Source organism: Acipenser ruthenus, chromosome 16 (assembly GCF_902713425.1).
Source record: "Acipenser ruthenus chromosome 16, fAciRut3.2 maternal haplotype, whole genome shotgun sequence".
Taxonomy (NCBI): domain Eukaryota; kingdom Metazoa; phylum Chordata; class Actinopteri; order Acipenseriformes; family Acipenseridae; genus Acipenser; species Acipenser ruthenus.
This window is the reverse complement of record NC_081204.1, coordinates 20,771,455-20,796,350: the sequence shown is the minus strand read 5'-3', so window position 1 is coordinate 20,796,350 and position 24,896 is coordinate 20,771,455. Positions and strand designations below refer to the sequence as shown.

General features: G+C 40.9%; 1 protein-coding gene across 2 annotated transcripts in view; it reads left to right on the top strand.

The window, feature by feature from the left end:
• Positions 1-24,896, top strand: part of LOC117411898 (gamma-aminobutyric acid receptor subunit beta-4-like) — a 72,302-nt gene that overhangs the window by 37,943 nt on the left and 9,463 nt on the right. For both annotated transcript variants that reach the window (XM_058989020.1, XM_058989019.1), the window contains exons 3-6: positions 12,661-12,728; positions 15,341-15,561; positions 18,225-18,307; positions 21,610-21,747. In XM_058989020.1, coding sequence (XP_058845003.1) covers positions 12,661-12,728; positions 15,341-15,561; positions 18,225-18,307; positions 21,610-21,747 — 510 coding nt within the window. The remainder of the gene's footprint in view (positions 1-12,660; positions 12,729-15,340; positions 15,562-18,224; positions 18,308-21,609; positions 21,748-24,896) is intronic.

Genomic DNA, 24,896 nt, shown 5'->3' with positions numbered 1-24,896 from the left:
TTCTGTTTGAGCTAATCCAGCCTCTTGTGACTAGAAGCATTTCAACAAATTGAATGAAAAACTCAGGCAATACTATAAGAAACTAAGTGAAGAAGACAAATGTTTTGGATAGTTTGGTGTACTAGCCAAGGCACGAGCAGAAAGTTTGCCTACTTGACTTTTCAATGGGAAACTTGGTTGTATTTCTTGAAGGAGAATTTGCCCACTAATCACCATGTCATCTCCAACTGCATAAAGGCTCTGCGGGGCTTTCATTCATGTCGTTTCTTTAGTTTGACCTCTCCATCGTGTGCGGTGAGGCCGAACAGGGAGACGGCCATCTTTAGAGCCTGGAGGAAGGGCTACCCTCAGATTCCTTAAGGTTTCCTCCTACCATTTAGTAGGGTTAGCCGAGCGGTTTGTAAACTTTTTAAGCTGTTGCATTAACCATTCATCATTTTCATTTTATCCAGTTATCATCCTTTCCTATCTTTTGGGGGTAGGTAGCAGTGTGACACTGCAGGTTTTGTGTAACCATTCATCATATTCAATATCCAGTCATGGTTTGGCGGCGTTGTCTTTTGGGGGGAGGTGGCCCACGCAGCACTAGCCTTCATGATATCGTTCGTGTATACGCTAGCCGGCCAGCATTGTGGGTAGCTGTGAGCACCCAAGGACAAGGTTTCCAGCCAAATTCATCATCGTCATTAATTCGCCTGTTCAATTGCAATTCAATTCATTCACATTGCGGATTCTCCATCCTGAATATAGTTTTACATTAGATATCTGATGTTTTCAAGTTATGGATAAAGTACTGAAAGTGCAAACTTCTCACAATTTCTTCCCCTTTATTTCAGTTACGAAGAAGAAAATAAGCATGCTGGTTTTGGCTGTATGCCAAGTTCTTTTTTTTTTTTTTTTTTTAATAAAGGAGATTGCGTATACACACAATAAACCATATGTAATACCTGACAAGGTAGCAGGATTCGCAGACGAGTAAAGGCATTCATTACTTTTTCTTTACACAAGGGAAATAATTTGTCCTGTACATTGCAGTGTTTGCAAGACACACAGAACAATACTTAAATCGTAAAAAAATAAGCATTAGAACTTACCGGGTGAAGTCATATGACAGTATAGGACAGAGACACAGCACTGAGACTGTGCACCATTAACCTTAAAAACAATCTAAGGACTCAAAAGTTGGATATTAGTTTTGAACTGTAACATTAGCGGTTTTAATTTTTTCCCCCAATAAATTGTGGTGTGAAGACTTTCGTCAGTCTGGCCCGATTTGTTTTGTTGGCCATTGTAAAACGAGCACTACTGTTCCTGTATGTTTGTTCATAGCTATTAACTGTTAAGCAAGCCCTGGGTATTTGCTAATAATAATAATATAATAATAATATATTTATATAGCGCCTTTCATAGTGGACCACCATCACAAAGAGCTTTACAGAGGTAGGCTGTGAACTGCATTATATGCAGAGTCACTTACAGTAAGACATTGATTTAACATCTCATCCACAGGATGGAGCACAAGGAGGTTAAGTGACTTGCTCAGGAGTCAGTCAGTGGCAGAGGTGGGATTTGAACCGGTGACCTTCTGGTTACAAGCCCTGGACTTTAACCACTGGACCTCCTTAATGTGTGTGCATGCACTGTTGCCACAGAATGAATGGTTTCTGTCTTTGTTTTGATTTGAAACAAATTATTATTATTATTATTACTATTATTAATTTCTTAGCAGACACCCTTATCCAGGGTGACTTACAATTGTTACAAGATATCACATTATTTTTTTACATACAATTACATTATTTTTTACACATTATTTTTACATACAGTTACCCATTTATACAGTTGGGTTTTTACTGGAGCAATCTAGGGAAAGCACCTCGCTCAAGGGTACAGCAGCAGTGTCCCACACCTGGGATTGAACCCACGACCCTCCGGTCAGAGTCCAGAGACCTAACCACTACTCCACACTGCTGCCCTATAACAAATACCCTCCTATCCTCAGCGGCCCTTGGCTCAGGGAATCTCATCCCCACGAGCTATCCTGAACAGCTAAATGGAGTGATGTTCAGTTTCCATGAATTATTACACATCATATAATGGTGCACTGCTGGTAAGATTAATAATGTCTTGACTGTCAATGAAAGGATTTGTTAATTCTGAAAACATGAAACAACGTATTACCCAGGTATTTTTAACCATGCACTATTAATATGGTCAGCAGTGATTTACTGTGGTCAGGGTTACATAAAATAGTGAGTGGACTCTATAGGGTTACGCAATGTGAAGCAACAATGCATGTTTTCGTCTGCATAAGGGGTTTTGGGACCCTTCAGACCCCCGGTGGTGCAGTCAATTTTACACCTAAAAAGACAAAGAAATTGACCTATGGAAAGTCATATTTTTAGTTGGAATAAAACAATATATATTTGCATGTTAATAATTATATGTAGTAACGATTGGAACTAAGTTTTAGACTACCAATAATCAGTATAATTAATAGTAGAAAATGCTGCCAATTTCTGTGTTGGGTTGATTTTCTGTGGAAGGTTCCCAGCCCAGAATAAAGAAAAGGAGACTCTCACTCTAAACTAGGAGGGCTTGAGAAATATTATTTGGCAGCAAGGCTATATTCGGTGCAATACTGGATTTTCACAAATGTTTATGTCAGTGTACCCACATGAAACCATTTGGAAAACAATATGACTATTCGCCTCTCCTAACTGGTCCCAAAAAATGTGTTTAAATATTTAAAATAAAAAAACCGTCATGTTACATACACTAAATGTCTGGTATAATGTATAAAGAATGTTAGGATTAGACCATGATTATTTATAACCGGAGAACAAAGATGTTTTGTCCACAAAATAGCAAAGGCTTGGTATCAACACACTGCAGGACATCTCTCAAAGTGACACACTGTCATCCTTTGACACAGCACTGTCAGTCACAGTACAATATAGCAAAGGAACTCTTTCAGTTCTTTCAAATAAGACAAGGCTTCAAAATGACCACAATATAGCATACACACTAATAAAATACATCCAATCGAAGAAATATTATTGCTGCATGGTAAACTGTTATAAAAAAGAAAAGACCATGTAACTGCAGGGCCGTTTGTTCGTATCTTCAAAACACTCTGCTGCGCTTTGAATTCACATTCAAAACGGCCCTTTTCAGGACCAAAGCACTACGTACGCCGAAAACACAATCAAATAAATAGTTTAATACTAATATGTACATATACCATATTTTCTAATAACTGCCAGCGTTTTTTCATTACAGATGGCCAACTAATGTACAAACACAAGGTACACAAAAAAACAACAAAGGTGAGCCACAAAATAGACACATTATATCAGCATATACATCAGTATGTTATTATTTGTTATAATAGTAATTAAACATATTTTTTGTTCATTAAACAAGATAACATGTTGTATAGTGAAAACATTTGTAATCCCTCAAGAATGATTTTTGTTTTTGGAGCAAAAGAACTCAAACCAGAAGGTAATCCATTAGCCATAGATTCCAATTTACTGTGTTCCTGTGTGCGCGCGTTTCAGGATGTAGTACTGCTTTTATATTTAATGTGTATATAGTTCGTTTTGGTATTTTTTGTTTGCTTTGTATTTCAACTCCATATTTTGATGTACTGTACGGTTACCGTTTACATTAGTCCATTGATGTGTTGGTTAATTCAGTTCGCTTTAGCTGAAAAACGTTTGGGGAAAATACAAATGTAATACCATAACTGTAAAAAGCAACGTAAATGCTTTGAACGTAATGTAGAGTGTTTTGAAAGTACATATTGTGTTGTTTTGAACATAGAAGTAGAGTGTTATCAACGTGATCCAAGTGTACACTAAAAATACTCCCCAGAGTGTTTTTTTGCGTGAGTGTTTTGAGTGTACTACTACACCGGCGTATTGCCTGTGCACGCACTGCTGCAGGCGCGGGTGAGAGGCAGCGCGAGAGAGTAAACATAGAGGAACAACTAGTGACTAAGAAAATGATGAAAAAAACATTTAAAGGCACTAAAAAACGTGATGTGTCAAAGACAACTGCTGTGTCGATCACGTGTCTTTTACAATGGTTCCACAAATCGGGGCCCACAAATCTGGTTGTCGCCAGGCCCATGAAAGGTTAATCCAGCCCTGCCTGTTGTGTGCTGTTTTTCTTCGAGTTGTCGGACAGTGTTTCATTTGTCAGTTTTGGAAGGAAAACAGAACAACATTAGCTATTATGCTAGTTTTCACTTAGTTTATTTTAGAAATGTTTTATGATTCTGTGATAACTTTATTTAAAAAAAAATGTAATCACCCTCTAAAAAACAGTTTCACATGTCAATTTCAGTTCTCGATGCAGGCTTATCAATTTCAGTACAAGACTCAAGTGACTGTTTAGCCAGAGAGCACACGCAGACGCACTAAATGGAAAAGTTTTGTCGGGAACATTAAACTGTGAAGTACTGGTGAGAAATAAAATAGGCTACTGTTCAAGATAATTAATAATGGCGTTTCACCCAAAAAAGTGGGTGGAGTGGACAGCGTCCACCCTCGAGTCTAACACTGAATATGGTTAACCATTGCCAGCATATACTTGGTGTATTGCACACATTTTAAACTCCTAGACATTTTTACTGCAATCCCACCAGGGAAATTTATCAAGTAGATTGAGTATAATTATTCCTTAGAAAAGTTAACCACATTAAATCTGCACAGTCATTTTGCAGTTTTTCCATGCTCTTCCCCATGGTTATACAATGCATTTACCATAGTTTACAATGCTTCTGTATGCTTTGCCATGCTTGTATTATGCTATTATAATGTACTATGTGTGATAAACCTTTATAAGGGAAGCCTTTAACGTGATCTGCACTGCACTGTAGATGGGATTTATTTGTTATTCATTTTTTAACTATCCCAAAGTTACAGCCCTACCAGCATTTCCATGCTTAGCTACAGCATTAAACACATCATAGTGCCAAACATATCAAATTAATTTTGCAACACGTGTATCCAAAACTCAAACTGTAAATACATTATATATATATATATATATATATATATATATATATATATATATATATATATATATATATACAGACGTGCTCAAATTTGTTGGTACCCTTACAGCTCATTGAAATAATGCTTCATTCCTCCTGAAAAGTGATGACATTAAAAGCTATTTTATCATGTATACTTGCATGCCTTTGGTATGTCATAGAATAAAGCAAAGAAGCTGTGAAAAGAGATTAATTATTGCTTATTCTACAAAGATATTCTAAAATGGCCTGGACACATTTGCTGGTACCCCTTAGAAAAGATAATAAATAATTGGATTATAGTGATATTTCAAACTAATTCGTTTCTTTAATTAGCATCACACATGTCTCCATTCTTGTAATCAGTCATTCAGCCTATTTAAAATGGAGAAAAGTAGTCACTGTGCTGTTTGGTATCATTGTGTGCACCACACTGAACATGGACCAGAGAAAGCAAAGGAGAGAGTTGTCTGAGGAGATCAGAAAGAAAATAATAGACAAGCACGGTAAAGGTAAAGGCTACAAGACCATCTCCAAGTAGCTTGATGTTCCTGTGACAACAGTTGCAAATATTATTAAGAAGTTTAAGGTCCATGGAACTGTAGCCAACCTCCCTGGGCGCGGCCGCAAGAGGAAAATCGACCCCAGATTGAACAGAAGGATGGTGCGAATGGTAGAAAAAGAACCAAGGATAACTGCCAAAGAGATACAAGCTGAACTCCAAGGTGAAGGTACGTCAGTTTCTGATCGCACCATCCGTCGCTTTTTGAGTGAAAGTGGGCTCCATGGAAGAAGACCCAGGAGGACTCCACTTTTGACAGAAAACATAAAAAAGCCAGACTGGAATTTGCTAAAATGCATATTGACAAGCTTCTGGGAGAATGTCCTTTGGACAGATGAGTCAAAACTGGAGCTTTTTGGCAAGTCACATCAGCTCTATGTTCACAGACGAAAAAATGAAGCTTTCAAAGAAAAGAACACCATACCTACAGTGAAACATGGAGGAGGCTCGGTTATGTTTTGGGGCTGCTTTGCTGCGCCTGGCACAGGGTGCCTTGAATCTGTGCAGGGCACAATGAAATCTCAAGACTATCAAGGCATTCTGGAGCGAAACGAACTGCCCAGTGTGAGAAAGCTCTGTCTCAGTCGCAGGTCATGGGTCCTCCAACAGGATAATGACCCAAAACACACAGCTAAAAGCACCCAAGAATGGATAAGAACAAAACATTGGACTATTCTGAAGTGGCCTTCTATGAGTCCTGATCTGAATCCTATTGAACATCTATGGAAAGAGCTGAAACTTGCAGTCTGGAGAAGGCACCCATCAAACCTGAGACAGCTGGAGCAGTTTGCTCAGGAAGAGTGGGCCAAACTACCTGTTAACAGGTGCAGAAGTCTCATTGAGAGCTACAGAAAACGTTTGATTGCAGTGATTGCCTCTAAAGGTTGTGCAACAAAATATTAGGTTAGCGGTCCCATCATTTTTGTCCATGCCATTTTCATTTGTTTTCTTATTTACAATATTATGTTGAATAAAAAATCAAAAGCAAAGTCTGATTTCTATTAAATATGGAATAAACAACGGTGGATGCCAATTACTTTTGTCAGTTTCAAGTTATTTCAGAGAAAATTGTGCATTCTTCGTTTTTTGTGGAGGGGTACCAACAAATTTGAGCACGTCTGTATATATATATATATATATATATATATATATATATATATATTTTTTTTTTTTTTATAAACTTATGGTGCAAAATAGGCTGGTGTCTTGGTTGTACTACCACGGAAAGCCGTGGTGCTCGCTTGCTTGTTCCCTGTGCTGTTTATGGTGCTCCTTGTTTGACTGCCCATTTTCTTTCCTGCAGACCTGCTACTGTTAAGTATTCAGCTGCAACATGTGGCCACACTTTGTATTCTCTGCTGTTGCTGCAGTTTTTCTCATATGCTGACACTGCCAGGATGTTTGCTCAGGTCTCGGGTGTTTTGGCTGAAAGACACTTTGAGGCCGTACTGTAACAAAGTTTCCATATCAAGACATTTTGATTTATTTGTGTTTCAACACAGATCTGGACACAATACATTATATAGGGGCTGGTGAACAATATAATACCCAACACAGAGAGTTGTACAATGCTTGGTCAGGTCACATCTGGGAATGAGATTTGTAATGTTTTGGCATGTGTACTATATGCCCAATGATGTGGCAGGTTGGACAGAGAAATCTGTCAGAAGAACACTGTCAATATAATGAAGAGACTCTGATTCCAGCAGGGTGTGCACACTGTCAATAGGGTGAAGAGACTCTGATTCCAGCAGGGTGTGCACACTGTCAATAGGGTGAAGAGACTCTGATTCCAGCAGGGTGTGCACACTGTCAATAGGGTGAAGAGACTCTGATTCCAGCAGGGTGTGCACACTGTCAATAGGGTGAAGAGACTCTGATTCCAGCAGGGTGTGCACACTGTCAATAGGATGAAGAGACTCTGATTCCAGCAGGGTGTGCACACTGTCAATAGGATGAAGAGACTCTGATTCCAGCAGGGTGTGCACACTGTCAATAGGGTGAAGAGACTCTGATTCCAGCAGGGTGTGCACACTGTCAATAGGATGAAGAGACTCTGATTCCAGCAGGGTGTGCACACTGTCAATAGGGTGAAGAGACTCTGATTCCAGCAGGGTGTGCACACTGTCAATAGGATGAAGAGACTCTGATTCCAGCAGGGTGTGCACACTGTCAATAGGATGAAGAGACTCTGATTCCATTAGGGTGTGCACACTGTCAATAGGATGAAGAGACTCTGATTCCAGCAGGGTGTGCACACTGTCAATAGGATGAAGAGACTCTGATTCCAGCAGTAAGGTCTCCAGAATGGCCCCTCAGTTCTGAACCTGATAGCAGTCTCATGTGAAAGTCAGGTCAGCTGGTTTGCCTATCATGACTGATATGCAGTTTAACTGTATGTATTTCAAAATACATTTCAGGGGTTACATTTGCCTAACAAATTTGCGCAAAAGTGTCCTCTACATATTGTAAGTGTTTACAGTTTGTTTGTTTTTTTGTCTCAATCATGTGCAGTTCTGGCCAAAAGTATTGTATCACCTAGAATTTTAGGATTGAGTTACAATTTAGATATTTTATTTAACATCATGTAATCAAAGAAACTACAAAATGATATCACATAAGTCTACCGGAAGCCATAATAGTAGTACAGTATTTCATGTTAGATTTTGAAATGTCACATTTTTCCATTGTTGTCTGTTTTTTGTTAAGTATATGGAAAACTACAAAGCGGTATGTAATTCAGTATGTTAGCGTAACATTATTCAGCAGGTTTCATTGACTTATGAAGTAAAATGAGTTAATTCTATATAGAGGGTGACGCAAAACTTGTGTCCAGAGCTGTACAGTTTGTCAGTGAATGAAGATACGTTGCTTATGGAAGTGTTTTTAAACAGATTTGTTTTCCTTTGCTGACCTTGCGATATCCTTTCCAGACTGAGCTTCCGTGCATTGTCAATGATGAATCTTGAAGTGGAGTGTTTGTGTTAATTAATCAGGAGCACAGGAAGTGAAAGAGACGTCTCTGTATTGCTCTCTATAATTAATCAGGAGCACAATCAGTAAAATAGATATCTCTGTATTGCTCTCTGCTACACTGGGTTATAGAAGGGTTACATTCATTCAGAAGCTTCACACTTCCTGGCCACTCACGGGATTAATGCTGCAAATACAGTTTTATTACATGACCGAACCGCATTAATCTGTGAATGGTTTCGTTTGCTGCCTGTGCTTTCCTCTCCTTTCTCATTTGTTTATGTCTAGCATTTCAAGGTCATTTTGCTTGTGTCAGTCTTCTTCTCGACCTCATGCTTTCTTTGTCATGTGATTACTCCTGAACAACTTGATGGAATGGATTGTGCTTTTGCAAGCGAGCTGAGGGGTTGGTGTTCTAGACACTTATTGATTTGGGGGAAAGGGATCTGGGCAGGGCTGTAAAGTTACACAATTCATTACCAACATTTCAGATACAGTCACATGTCCATCTGCATCTCCAGCAATGGCAACACAATTGGTTTGGGGGGGGGGGGGGGGGGGAGTATTGCACAGTTGTCATGATACAGAGCCCGCAAACACATGTACTGTACAGTTAAACCATGAACTATTTACATGGTCTTTTTTACCATGATTCACCATTGCCAGACCTGGAACAATGCCGAATAGCAGTGGGACCAAGTTGTGATCAGTTTATCAAGGGATCAATGGGAAAGTCATTGGAATTTAATATCAAGTGGTTGTGCGTTCACTGATTACAGATTCATCTTTTGTACATTGTGCTTGACAATTTCCAAGATGCAGCTACAGCACTTTTTAGAAATGCAGAAGTAAACCTTAATCAAGCACGTCAGTAAGAGGAAATGTTCAGCTGCTGGTCTTTGAGTGCTTGTCTTTTATATGAAGGTGTTTCGCTACTAATGTACTGATTTAGCAATTTGTTTTCCACTGAAGTACCTGACAAAGGCTGAACAGTTTCACGTTTCAAAGCAGCTCTGTCTATTGCTATGTCATTGACCGAATGCAATGTCCTTACCTCGTGAGAAGCACCCAGAGTAAATACTCCAGTGGGGTCTGGAGAACACAGGGGATTAATAGTTACAAATTAATCACTTGTAAAGTGGAGCAGTAAGCTGCAATTGGAGCCAGGTGGCAGAGCTGTGAAGGTTGTTTTGGTAATTGATTTGTAATTAATGTTTACTAATCCAAATAAATAACAAAATCAGCAAAGAATCTGAAATAGGGGTGTGAGGTAGTGCCTTGTAGGTCAGGTGGAACAGAAGTCACACACACACTGGATCAGAGTTCAAACGCTGGCTGCGCAGTTTTATTCAAAAGAAACTCAGACTTTACAGCAGGCTTCTGGCCCTTTACGAAACAAAACTCTCCTTCTGGGAGAACTAGTGTAAACTTCTAAGGAGGTAAATTCTCCTTAACTCCAATATATACTTACTGTGGGGAAGGCTACGTCCTTTCACCCACAACATATATTTAAACCTTGTAACTGACCTCATATACTATCAAGAGGATCCAAACCAGCACAGTCATTCATATTCCCTGGTAGTCTTTCCTGTAAGGGTTGTCACCTCCTCTCTCTCTTACAGAGCTGACTTAATTGGTTTATTGAAGACAGACAGAGATGATTGGCAGCGCTAACAACCAAACCTGAAAGTAATTAACTAATTAGCTAAGCCAGACTTTTTAACTGCCCTCAACCTGAAGCCAGAATTCCCCTTACCACCACCATGTTCCCCAGGGCCCAAAATCCCTTATTTTGCTGGATGACCAGTACACTCCATCACAAGTGCTCAAAATGATTTATTGGTTTTAAAACTGCCTGCAGTGCTGCAGAAATGTAAATTAAATTGTCTCTCTGATCTGGGCCCAAAAGCAACTGCCTGCAGCCAGAACAAGGCAGCCTGAGAGCCTGTGAGTGAGTGAAGCAACTCACCTAGAGAGGAGAGCCAGCTGTGAGGTGGGACATACAAAACACAACAAGATAACAGGGAGGATCAAGGTTAAATAACTTCTTCCAGAAATATGCAAAATCATATAGGGTTATAGGATGCCATTCGTCTGTGTAAGAGGGAATACTGGCACGTGGTGTGTTTAGTGCTGTCCATATAACCCACGCACAGACATCTGCCATCCTGGAACTCTGTTGGGGCTTTGCTGTTCATATACACGTTTCCAGCTATCATATTTGCATGAAACATCTTTATTTATTAAGGATGGATGAAATTCATGGCCAATTGTGATGTCACAGCTGAATTGGTTTTGCAGTTGAAGAGAATACCAAGGGGTGCTCCATGCAGTTTGTTCTTACAGCAGGTGATGTCAGCTGTTCGATACTGAGTGCATAGCACGGCAGAAACTCAGTATGGTACAGTTAGTGTCATGAATGAGTTTCTTTGAGATGTGTTGTAACATACTGTAAACAAAACTGCTGCACTGATTGGTTGAAAAATCTCCTTCAGTCTATGATGACAGGGAATTGCCAAAGTTCTGTATGTTACATTAATGTTTTTAAGAGGCACAACACCTGATATGTCTTTTAAATGATGGGCTTTTTGTATGCCAGCTATGAGCTTAGCAGATTTGCAAATATCAGTGACACATTCCGGGCTATCCACCTAGTCTGGTTTGATTGAATAGGGCAATAACGTGAGTCATAAGGCGCCTCTGTTTTATGTCATTGAATCTCCCCCTTAGTTTGGTTGGCTTAGTGTAAGGTCTTCACGTGCTTCCCCCAACATACATATTCAAGGTCACTTGACATGTTGTTTACTTGTTTCATTTAATTTGCTGATGCAGAACCAGAATCAGCTTTTTTTTTATGACAGCAAAAGGCAAATCAAGACCTTTCTGGAGGTCATTGTTGAGCTTGGCAGCAAAAGCAGCCATTTGATTGTTTGCTTTCAATGTGGGTGACCCAGTTTCCAAGCCCATCAGCAGCTTTTTTCGTGCGTGTGTAAAACTTTACACTTTGTACGTTTTCCCCTAATGTATAAACTGTCCTCGCCGGACTCCATCTGGCGTTCTCCTTTCCATTTCACTTCACTAAACGCTGCATTACATTTCATTAGACTGGCTTCTGCAGCAGCCTCCATACAATGGAAACTGGGCATTTCAGCGCCAATGCACCAACGCCAGGATTTCAGGAAGCGCATTCTGATTGCCTGTTTCTTTCTGTTTGTCTTTCACCTGGTTGTGATCGGCCACTATAAAAGCAATGGAGAGGTTCAAGGCAAACAAGGACACAGATTTTGAATTCTGAATGTGGCGTGCTGATTATAGAAATTAGACTCACTGGTGGTAGTGTTTCCAGAGGTAAAATTTGGATAGCACTCCCTAAGAAAATATATTTACTGTAGGTATGCAATTCTATCTGATTGTGGATCCTGTTAATGTTTTTTTCCTATTCTATAACTTGCATGTTGTATGTGAGTACTATGTAATCACTGGGAATGGCTCTGTTACTCCAGCTATAGTATAACGTTATCTGTGGACCTTTAAGTGATTCTGTGACTCCATACCCAGATATATGTATCAGGTTGATATAATAGGATCTAACAGCATGGGGAGTCATGATTTCCTGTGGTTACCCATTGCCAGACCATGCCTGGTATACAGAACCACAGACACTCAGTTGACCCTACCAGTTATCCCAGTCATGCAAACAATGATACCACAGTTTACACATTGCTTGGCTCTATAGTAAAGGTGTAACAAGGGATTGTCTTAAAGGGGTAGTTACTGATGAGTGTTTTAATATTCAGGCCATTTAGCATGGGAAGTGTATGTAGATACTGTACAGCAGTGTAGGTACAGTAGTATACAGGGTTAGGGTTAGGGTTTAGCATGGGAAGTGTATGTAGATACTGTACAGCAGTGTAGGTATAATAGCATACAGGGGCTCTTCTGTGCAGCTTTCAGAGAGCCAGCAGACAGCAATAATCTTTGTGACAGCTCAATTCAGAAAGTCAATGTCATGGGTATAGTATCGCAATGTCTAAAACAATCCCAGTCATTTATAAAGACACTGTTTTTTTATTTCCTTTAGGTGCTCCTGTTACTGTGGGAATGAGCATTAACATCGCCAGCATCGATGCGATATCGGAAGTTAACATGGTGAGTGCAGCAGACACAGGGTACGGGGCTCCTGAAATCTGTGAACTTGCTTCCTTTATCTTTAAATGTCAATGGTTGGGTTCAGCAAGTTTCACCCAAATATTGTACTAATGTGTGTACAAAATGTCAGTGTTAGCTTTTGATCGATGCTTTACTTGAAGTTGTAATTGTTGCATATGTAAATAGGAGACCAGTGATAATGTTGCTGGGGCTATTAAAAGGTCATACATTGATTATATCTTTGGTAGCACCCCTTTAAACCTATAGGCATCTTTATATACTATGGTAAACCGTTCCCGGACCATGCTTGGTATATGGCACCATTGCCATATACCAGCCGAAGGAGTTTCAGAGACATTGTTGTACATCACGACCTGTCCACAATCATGGTGAGGAGTGATACCATGGTTCCTCTCTATCCACACAGTAGGGATAGTTCAGTCAGTGGCAACAAGAGTTATATTTACACAGTGATAAAGAAGTCACTCAGCTGCATTTACTGCTGCTGTAAAAAAAAAAAAATAAAAAAAAATAATGCAGGTTTTTCAGCAACATCTGCGTTTGTGAATGTGCATAGAACAATTAATTAGTTAGTTTCATTTTTTATAACCACCGCTGCTAGACAGTTGTGCTTTGCGCCAGCTGTTTTGTGTCAGACATGCCTTGTTTAAGTCAAATAGCATTAGCGATAGTAAAGACGTGACAGTAAGCTCCAGACAAAGAACGAGGTTAGAGTTGAGTCAGTATCTTCTAATAACACCCTCCTCAAACTAATCAGTCATTTCATTTGAGCTTTAAAAACACATTCCCCTGCAGAAATAACTCTGCATCTTCTGTGTTTTCCTGCAAAAGCTATGCATAATCAAGTTATTTAAAGAAATAGTTGTAGTTTATATGCATACAACTGTTCTAGACTTCTCAAGGACAGTCCAATACATGATTATCAAACTGTATTTTATTCATATATGGATACTTTTTATACAAAGAAACACAGAGAGCTACATTCTCAAAGAGATGTGCCGTACTTTTTCTCAAAGCACAAAACACTGATTCAAAACCAAATAAGAAACAACTTACAAGAGACTTATAAGCCCCAAGAATAAACTGGTAAATTGTTTATTTATGATTTGGTAACTTTACTGGGTGTGTTATTCCTTTCTGAAAAACCTGGGCGAATGACGCTTAAGGGACCAATCTCTCCCATCTCTACAAAGACAGTTTGGCTTCATTCAGCATTGAAATGTAATATTTTAGTAAAATGTCATTGGTCCCTGTCGGAGTGAGTTTATGAACTACAGTGTTCAAATCCGCTGTTCGGATCATTAAAATAAACCATGCCGATGTGCACTAAACATGTTCAAACCGCTTGGGTACACACTTAATATTAGAGAACAGAAGCAAGAATCGCCCCCGCAGCACAGCTGTCCAGTGCTACCCAGCTTGGTGATTGTAATTGGGGTCAGGATGAGAGAGCTGGCAGCTGCTCAGCATGAAGAGCTCATAGTGGTTATATGCTCTGTATCACCTGGACTGCACGTAGAGCTACAGTGCTGTGGAGTGCTCGCAGCTCCACCTGGGGCAGCTTCATTAATATGCAGCACTCCAGGGTGAGTATCCACACATTACACACATACTGCATGGTTAAAGGCAGCATGGCAGGTCGGGATATTACCTGAAACAGACTGGTAAGTGAGTCATTCTGTGTCAAAATGTAGGCTGATAAAATGGATATTTTTCAAACTAATATAATTAGTTTCACTGAAATATATTATTCTAATTTACTGTTTACTCAATTTTCATTTGATAAATGATTCGTGAAATATGAATATTGTGAAATGGATACACAATGTTCTTTTATTTTATTAAATCTTCTTGTCTTGACTTGGTTAAATTATCTTCTGAATTGTGATTTTTAAGGGCAGTTTCACCTATTTAAACCAGATCATAATGTCTGAATAATGATGTGCAGAGTTTCATTATTTATGTATCCAAACTCTTCAAGTGCAAAAGATATCTACTAGCAGTACCGTAGATACTAGAATTACCCTGCAGTTCTTCTGTTCATAAGCTCATAGGAGGCTGTGTGGTCCAGTGATTAAAGAAAAGGGCTTGTAACCAGAAGGTCCCCGGTTCAAATCCCACCTCAGCCACTGACTCATTGTGTGACCCTGAGCAAGTCACTTAACCTTGTGCTCCGTCTTTCGGGTGAGACGTAGTTGTAAGTGACTCTGCAGCTGATGCATAGTTCACACACCCTAGTCTCTGTAAGTCACTTTGGATAAAGGCATCTGCTAAATAAACAAATAATAATAATAACCTACCCCCCACCTGCCATTACATTATCGATCCGAACCACTGTGATTTGTGATTATCACCCTTATGTGAGCTTTGACCTCCACCGTCATCCACTATTACACTCCCTCCCCCATCTCCACCCCCAATCACTAATACTTGAACTTCATTCAAATACAGCATTAGGGTCTGTTTTAAATACTGGCTACCATTTATCTTAGAAACAAATCTGTTTTGGGGAATTGTGTGATGGTAATTAGAAGTGGTTTTGCTTTGCCCCCTTCCCTCCCAACGTTCTTTCTTTGTTCTTCATCCCCCAGGATTACACGATTACAATGTATTTCCAACAGAGCTGGAGAGACAAGCGCTTAGCATACACGGCACTGTCCCTCAACCTCACCCTGGACAACCGCGTGGCTGATCAGCTGTGGCTCCCGGACACCTACTTTCTAAACGACAAGAAATCCTTCCTCCACGGAGTGACAGTGAAGAACCGCATGATCCGGCTCCACCCGGATGGAACGGTCCTGTATGGTCTCAGGTATCACATTCTCTACTGTGACACTGCAATGCATGCATTCTATTAGGAAGCATCACTACGTATCATACACACCAGACTGTTTACAGGAGCAAAATACAGCATATTTTACATTTGAACTGAGGATATTCTAGTAGAGGATTATCAAAAAGACTTTCCAAAACACCGGGTAGAAAGATTGCACTTCTTTCTACCCAGCTCACCTGTCTGAAGGGACGAGCTCCAATCTACCAGCGCACAAGCTGGGGTAGCTACGTTCTATTTGTTCTAATATCTTATAGCAAATATCAGTATTTGTGGCAAGAGCCATGACGTCTGGTATTCCTGTCCTAGGGTGGTGGCGGACAGATAGCAGACTCATTGTTATTGCTGTGCCCCGCACCTGACAGGGCTAGCGTACAGCATGGATATTCATGACTTATCCTCTATTCAGGTCATTCCAAACCAGCCCAGTAAGGGTTGGAGTTTCACTTTCCTTTAAGTGGTTTACTTCCGTAGAAGAAACAATGCTGCCACTCATATGGATAAATGGCGACACCAGGTGGCCAGAATGGTGTAATGGAGGATGCTGACCTTTTCTCTCTTAGTCACACTCTTTTTTTGTTTTGATTTCACTGCATAGCCCTGTCTAAAGCCCCTTTCACACTGGCACTCCTACCCGGGTCGGCAGCGACCCACCTCAGGGTGCGGGTCGACATGCTTTGACCCGGGTCGAGCGAGACAAAATGCATGACAGACACTCGTGAGCCGACACAATAACAAACAGCCACGCCTGCATGAAGGTTTCACTTCCACAAGGAACATTTCTGTTTATTCTGTTTAGCCATATTTTTTGTTGAGACACACCATGAGCTGGGTTGCAGCAGGGATGAAGAAACATTTGCTCTAATCAACATTTGGGCAGACGATTCAATCCAGAGAAGCTTGGGTGGAAGCGTCCGTAACAAGCTGCTTCCGGGGCATTGATGCACACGTTGTGTATTTGCTTCTGTTACCCAGGTGGACCCTGCTTCTTCAAAAGCAGTGTGAAATCGCGTAGCCGACCCGAGTAGAGTATGCCAATGTGAAAGGGGCTTCAATTGAAGAGGCTGCATATATGAAAGAGTTGACCGCAACTGCACACAGTGAACAGAGCATGTGAGCAATTGATAAACCTGCGGTGTTTCTGTTCAGTAGTAGACACACTACTCATGTATTTTCAGTAGTTATATTACACAGTTCGAGTTGATTTTGAACAGCAGCAACCCCCTTTAGTTTCTTTGCTTCCTGTTTGGGTGCTGTTTTTTCACGATAACACCGAACACATCCCTACACCAACATTAACACTTATCATTCTATCTCGCACCCGCAATCACACTATTTATACACCTGTGGCTGGAGCCTTAATTCATTATTGAATCAATTATTCAAGTCACGGCTCCAGCCACACTGCCACATAAATAAATATAAATATTGAATAACTGACTAAAGCTCTGGGGCTCATAGCCTATTGTTTTAGTAGGATATTACCAAGGACGGTTTTCTAAAACAGTCATTGAGTAAATACATGTTCAGCTCCTGGGATCGTGCTGGCTTCATCACTTTTCTACATTCAGGCTCTTGAATTGCAGTAACAGAATGATGGATCAATATTATATGAGGACTCATCCTCTTGGAATAGCTTACCCATATTCTATTTATATTTTCTGGCAACAATAATAAGTCTGAGCTGAGCTAGAGCTCCCGTTATAACTGAAAGGACAAAGCGTCAAATGAAGCGTTATATTTTATAGACATGTGATAGCCGATGCATTCCTGTCCTTTCTTGTGTTGCATCCAATTGATTTTTAATTACATATCTCAGTGATGTGTATTAAAATTACAGTGAAGAATAAATCTAGCTTGTCAGTTGTAAGAAGCATTTAATTTACTTAGGTGTTTATTGCAGCCTGTCTGTTAGTTACATCTCTATACCCAGTCATGGGTAGCCAACAGGTGTTAGTAACGTGGAGGAGATTATTTATATATAAGCAAACGCCAGAGTTTTTTCAGGGGTTTTTAACAAACAAAACATCATAATTAAGATCCTCCACTGTGTTGATCATTAAAATAGAGCCCTAAGTGTTGCAGAACCTGAGGTAGTGTTTTAAATAGGCTGGTTACTTAAAGTTTCTGTCTCCAGTACATAATCAGGATTGTTTAATATTATTATTATTATTATTATTATTATTATTATTATTATTATTATTATTATTATTATTATTATTATTGTACAGCTATGGCCAAAAGGTCTGGATCACCATATGTAATCAACTAATTTTGCTTCATAAAGTTGAATGAAACCTGCTGAATAATGTTACATTAACATATTGAATTACTTAATGAAAAAGTCAAAAATTGATGTGACCCAATGTACTAGGTGTGTCTCCCGTGCTGTAAATAAATATGATTTCAGTACAGACCCTGAGCTTGCACAGAGTCCAGATAATTCTGCACATTTAACATGGCCCCATGGCAGCGGTTATGTTCACTAAGATGAGCCAGCGATTACAATTCCTTTAGCAAAAGACAAGGCTGCTGGGGAGAGAAAAAAAAAAATGAAAATCCAAGTGTTGTTGTCAAAGCTAAGCTGCAATCTCCAAAGGTTACCACGGTAACTACAGTTCTTTCTGTTCCTTGTCTTTCAGAATAACTACAACAGCTGCCTGCATGATGGATCTGCGGAGATACCCCCTGGATCAGCAGAACTGCACCCTTGAAATAGAGAGCTGTAGGTAGACAGACATCTGGGGTACCTGGGGATGGAGCATTATGTATTCCTTTCATCTTATCCCAACATGCAGGTCTACCTTTAGAAAAGTGTACCATTGGAAAAGCACAGCAATGTCTAATACAAAGCATAGCTAAGCATTGAAAAGCCTGGAGAGGTCAGGCAAAGCATATTAAAAAGCATGGGAAACCATGGTGAACCGTGATAAATACCTAGTGTAAGGATGGGATAAGTATGGGAAAACTGCAAGCATACCAACAAAAAGTCATGTTTTTATTGAATGTGGGATAGGCAGCCCATAGCATGTGAATGAGACTGACCGACAGTATAGTAAGGGGAATCAGGAAGCAGACGTTTAAACTTGTGCATATCCCAAGCATAGAAAGCATAGAAACAGAACCTGCAAAGAACAAACAGACGTGCATCATGATGAAAAAGGGACCAGTCATGATGCAGCTGGTGCTCAAGAAGAGTAAGAAAATGGGTTTCAAAGCCTTGGGTAGCACTGCTTTAAATGGTGTGTAAGTGCTTTCAAAACCACTGCTGGTTTGCCAGGAGGTAGTGGCGTGGGTGAAAATATGATTTCCAGACAATAGTTCAATTCTCATAAGAGTCTGTATTTAAATACTAAATCTGCCCCTCTACCAGCAGTGGGGGGGGGGGGGTATATGGCAGGATTGCAGTCCCAAAATAATAATAACAAACAAGTAAAATAATCCACGTTGGTGCACGGCAAAGTGCTGTCCCTGTGGTGCTCGCTGTGCAGTGCAGTGCAGTGCGGTTGGTGCATGGAAAAGTGCTGTCCCTGTGGTGCTCCCTGTGCTGTGCAGTGCAGTGCGGTTGGTGCATGGTAAAGTGCTGTCCCTGTGGTGCTTGCTGTGCTGTGCTGCGCAGTGCAGTGCGGTCGGTGCATGGCAAAATGCTGTCCCTGTGGTGCTCGCTGTGCAGTGCAGTGCGGTTGGTGCATGGCAAAGTGCTGTCCCTGTGGTGCTCGCTGTGCTGTGCAGTGCAGTGCGGTTGGTGCATGGCAAAATGCTGTCCCTGTGGTGCTCGCTGTGCTGTGCAGTGCAGTGCAGTGCGGTCGGTGTACGGCAAACTGCTGTCCCTGTGCTGGCTCTCTGGCTGCAGCTCCTTGGCTCCTCTCATCTGCAAAAACATAACAAAACAAACAGCACTCTGGTTTGTTACTCATTTAGCGTAAGGGGACCATACTCACGTAGCTGCGTCCCCTTTGTACTGCCAGACTCCTCCTTGTGATCAGCTCGGTGCCCTGGTGTATCCAATCCCTGGTGTATCCAATCCCTGGTCTCTCCAATCCTTGGTGTATCCAATCTTTGGTGTATCCAATCCCTGGTGTATCCAATCCCTGGTCTATCCAATCCTTGGTGTATCCAATCCCTGGTCCCTAGTGTATCCAATCGCTGGTCTCTTCAATGGTCTGTGTATCCAATCCCTGGTGTATCCAATCCCTGGTTTCTTCAATCCTTGGTCTATCCAATCCTTGGTGTATCCAATCCCTGGTCTCTTCAATCATTGGTGTATCCAATCCCTGGTGTATCCAATCCCTGGTCTCTCCAATCCCTGCATGATCTGCAGCTGATCACAAAGCTACGCTTTGCTCTTTCTCCAAAATGTCCGACTTCCGGTTCCCACCTACCATCAAGTCACCCCGTCTATGGGAAAGCATACCACCCACTTTACAACACAGCGCCCCTTCTGTTCGGGAGGGAGATCTGCAGCTCAGATTTCTTCTCTCTGTTACACGGTATAATATTTGCAAAGAATTCCAGTTGGGGTTGTTGGTTACGTGTGTCAAGATGTTTCAATGGGCTTTGATATGCTGTAGCTGGAGTTTCCAGGTGTATCACAATGCCTCCAGTAAGTGCAGTCAGCCAGCTGGCTTGGGGAAAACGATTCATATTTTCATGACAGTACAATAGAAACCGCACAGCAAGCCGTCCCCGAAGGCTGACAAGAAGAAATATTAGCTAAAGGGATTAGGCAAGGTGAACAGAGAACTTCTGTAAAAAGAAATAGGAATAGTGCTTAGAGCAAGGAAGGGGATGATGGATTTCTCTAGCGTGGTGTGTCCCAAAGGGGGGTTTGTGAAGTGTCTCCTGTGCCCCGCATTCCGTGTGGGCCTTCATAACACTAACTCTGAGCTGGCTGGCAGCAGCTGTGAGCAGTTTCCTGGTCCAGGCATTCATATGTTCTGTATGACTGGGTTTAGTGCAAGCAACTCTCCGCTACTTCACTGAGTTCATTAATATAACACTGTGGAGACCAGGGTTCGATCCTCATGCACTGCTCTATGATGTGTAAAGGACGGCAGCTTACCTCCCCAGGAATTCCTCACAGGCAGTTTTGTCCAGTCACTGAAGGTCTGGTCGTGATGGTTATTACAGTACTTGCAAATTAATTTAGTGTATGTCCCTGCACCGTGTTTTGTCTTTCCTTTGAATGAAAACAAAAAAAACTATACAAAAGAATAGTTCAGTGTTTGAGGGAACACACAATTCCTGAAAACATAATGATCCGAGTACAGCATAGAACTAGCAAACGCGCGGCTGAGATTGAATCAGCCAGTCATCCATTACAAGATGCCCTGTGATGAGTCAGCACTGCCTCAGCTGGACAGGGGTGCTGTGGGATAAAGGAGCAGCAATGCAGTGGAGTCGATCGATCTCTGATAATGATGTCTAGTAAGAGACTGATTCACAGAGATGCTTGTTTATTATAGCCCATGTTTTGCTGATTGGTTAATGAGCCTAGAGTAAAGTCTGCAGATCTAACAGGCAGTTTTATTTAAACACAAATGTGTTTTGCTTGCCCCGGGTCAGACTGCTGTGCTTTCTGCACTTCTCAGCAGGGCATGGTTTTCGTTGAGCAGTCCTGCTGCTGTCAGTTTGATGCACATCTTTGATGTTACAATATGTTAAATACTTTAGTATTTTACTTCTTTTTTTTGTTTGTTTGCATTGAACAAATATAGAACGCAAAGTAACAATAAATCCACCTGTGGTACACATAATTATAAATATATTACAGTTCAACGTGTGTGAGGTAAGATCTGTAGTAATTGCTGTAATTGGAGATTTATAACCCTTAGTGACGGGGCAAATATTCAAACACTTTTTGAAATGTATGTGGTGCAAAACTGACCATGTTTGCATTTGTTTATAGGCCTGGCCCATCGTGTTAGTACAAATAAATAAAGCTGGTAGCATTGTGATTGTACACTGCATTGCTTGATGTGAGTGTGAGTTTGGCTAAAGCTCTTGTTTTCGTTTGTTCCCTTGCAGACGGCTACACCACAGACGACATTGTGTTCTTCTGGCAAGGGGGGAACAACGCTGTGACCGGGGTGGACCGTCTGGAGCTGCCTCAGTTCTCAATCATGGAGCTGAGGCTGGTCTCCAAGGAAGTGGTGTTTGCCACAGGTAAGAACTACTGAAAGTACAACTGATATTTCATATCTGAATGGCCAGCTTGTAACAGTGATGTCAGAACTAAGGCTTTGCCAGCCTTTGAACTCAGACCTCCCCATAGCAATGGACATGTTTAATCTGTAAAACAAAAATAATGAATCAAATGTATCATCATAAGTGTGGTGATTTGTTAGTAAAGACATAAACAACTCAGGAACTTTCTCAATCCTAACAACTGTCAACTAATGTCACATCAGAAAGGGTTACTCCCACATGCTTGTGAACTTTCACTCAGTAAGTAGTTATCAATAACTAGCCATTTTAAACCTACCACACTGTGCAGTCTATGCTGTGCCTTTGAGTTTCCTTCTGGGGTTTGGCAGTCGAACTGCCTCCCTGCCAGTCATTCAGTTTGTCTTTCTAAACTGCAAGCTTCCAAGGGTTTTCAATCTGGAGAGCAGTTCTGACTGAAAATAATGTGACATGAAAGTGCTATAGAAACCTAAAGCAATTTTCACGAATGGCTTGGTGGTGATGTCAGACCAGGAAATAGACAGTACTATGGGTATGAAGCGCTGATGCATGTGTTTATTTAAATAAAAGGTTTGTACAAAACAAAAGAACACAGACAAAACAAAAGGCACGTTGGCCAAAACAAAACAGACAATAAACATTGAATGGTTTTCTGGAGAAAAAACGACTAGAGACCTGTTTTTTACGTCTTTTTGATGATGTCAGACAGGGTCTGACATTGGACCGGAAAGGGAAAATTGCAATGTCGGACCAGGTCCGAATAGGACCGCAAAGGGTTAAAATGATCAAAACTTTGAGGACCACTAGGGGGGCTAGAAATGGAGTAGTGGTAAAACACAGGCGCCTCCACATCTGTTAACATAATCTATATCAATCCTGTTGCTATCGATCTTTTTTTGTCTGTTTACTATTTTATTTTAAGTTAGCTGTATCTTTTAGTATTTTATTTTATTTGATTTACTGCTGTTGTCAATTACTTTTATCCTGTAATGCCACCAAAACAAGCCATCAGAAGAAGGAAGCCTTGCCGGTCCCAGTTGCAGCTATGCATGCTTGAAGACTTCAGACAGATCGTAAAGGAGGTCATAAGGGATGAGATCGCAAGCCTTAGGTCTGAAATCCAAATGGCTATAGCCCCGATTCAAGCCACACTGTCAGAGTGTGCAGAGAAAGTGTGAGAGGTGGAGGATTACATTAACCCTTTCGGCATCGGCTTGCTGGAGTTGAAACGGCCTGCTCCTTGCTGCCCTCTGAAAACCTCAAGCTCTGTGCTAAAATTGATAATCTAGAGAACCACAATCTCATTTCTTCTGTTTTCTTTCCTTTTCTGTCTCTATTTCAATGTACTTTCTCTCTTCTATTGTGCTTTTTGGTATTGGTCAGGGACAGGGTGCTCTGGGGTGTTTACTCTACAGAATATATGCGTGTGCAGTCTCTTGCTTTCTCTATATCCCTAAACTAGTGGCAGCAATGGGTGCCCACTTAATGTTATAAGCTGGGATGTAAAGGGGCTTAATCAACCAATAAAACGCTAGAGTCCTCTCTCACCTTCAAAAACTTAAAGTGGGCATTGCTTAACTGCAGGAAACACATCTCCAAAACTCAGACCAATTTTGTATACGTAAGTCTTGGGTGGGGCAGCTTTTTCACTCCAAGTTTAATGGCAAGGATAAGGGAGCTGCAATACTAATTCACAAATCGATTCCATTTATTGCCTCACAGGTGACTGCAGACCCAAATGGCCATTGTATTGTTGTTACTGGTACTCTTTTTGACCGCCCATTAATTTTAACCAATGTTTATGCTCCCAACTGGGAGTTTTTCAGCACATTTCTATCTTCTCTACCTGACATGCACACACACCACCTTTTACTTGGGGGGGATATGAACTGTGCATTACACCCTAGACTAGACCGCTCTTCCACAAATCCAACCCCTCCCTCTAAATCGGCCTTGGCTGTTCGTTCATTTCTTGAAACCTGTGGTATCTCTGACCAATGGCGCTTTCTTTTTCCATCAGCTCGGCAGTACTCCTTTTTTTCACCAGTCCATCAAACTTATTCCTGTATTGATTTTTTGTTATAGATACTAATTTGCTTCCCATGGTCCACTCGTGTACTTACCATAGCATTATAATTTCAGATCATGCCCCCTTGACTTTGAAGCTAATGTTTCCCAATCAAACAAAACCTTGTCGCTCATGGAGGTTTGACCCCCTCCTGCTGTCAGATCAAACTTTGTCCAGTTTATTTCCTCCCATGTAGACCTTTTCATGGTTATAAACTCAACTCCTGGGATATCCTCGACTACTCTATGGGAAACTCTAAAGGCATAGTTACGTGGCCAAATAATTGGGTTCAGTGCTAGAGCAAATAAAGTCCGAACAGGTCGGCTGTCTGAAATAACTGACCTTATTTTACTGTTAGATCAACACCATGTTAACTCTCCATATCCAGACCTCTATAAACAAAGATTGTCCTTGCAAACTGAATTTGACCTGCTGTCCACAAAGCAGGCTGAATAATTAATGACTAAATCTCGATCTGTAATTTATGAACATGGTGACAAGGCCAGCAAAGTTTTGGCACACCAGTTACGCCAGTCGGCAGCCTCACATCTGGTCCTGCAAATTAATGTACCATCTGGCCAACCTACAACAGACCAGCAGGAGATTAATGATCAATTTAAACATTTTTACTCTGCTCTCTACAGATCGGAATTGTCCTCAGATCCTTTATTAATTGAGAACCTTTCTATTCTGACTGTTGATCCACAATCTAAAGCTCACTTAGAGGAACCATTATCTTCAGATGAAATAACTCAGGCTGTTCGATCAATGCAGAGTGGTAAATCTCCTGGCCCGGATGGGTTTCCCATGAAATGTAGCTATAGTCTATCTGTTTTGTTGAGTGATGTGTTTACAGAATCTTTTTCGTCTCTGTCTTTAACCCCAACATTGCGCCAAGCCTTCATATCATTACTATTGAAACAGAATAAAGACCCTCTTGAATGCAGTTCGTACCGTCCTATATCTCTGCTTAATGCGGACTTTAAAATTCTTGCTAAGATCCTAGCACACCGTCTTGAATTAGTTCTCCCCTCTATAATATCCACTGCCCAGACAGGGT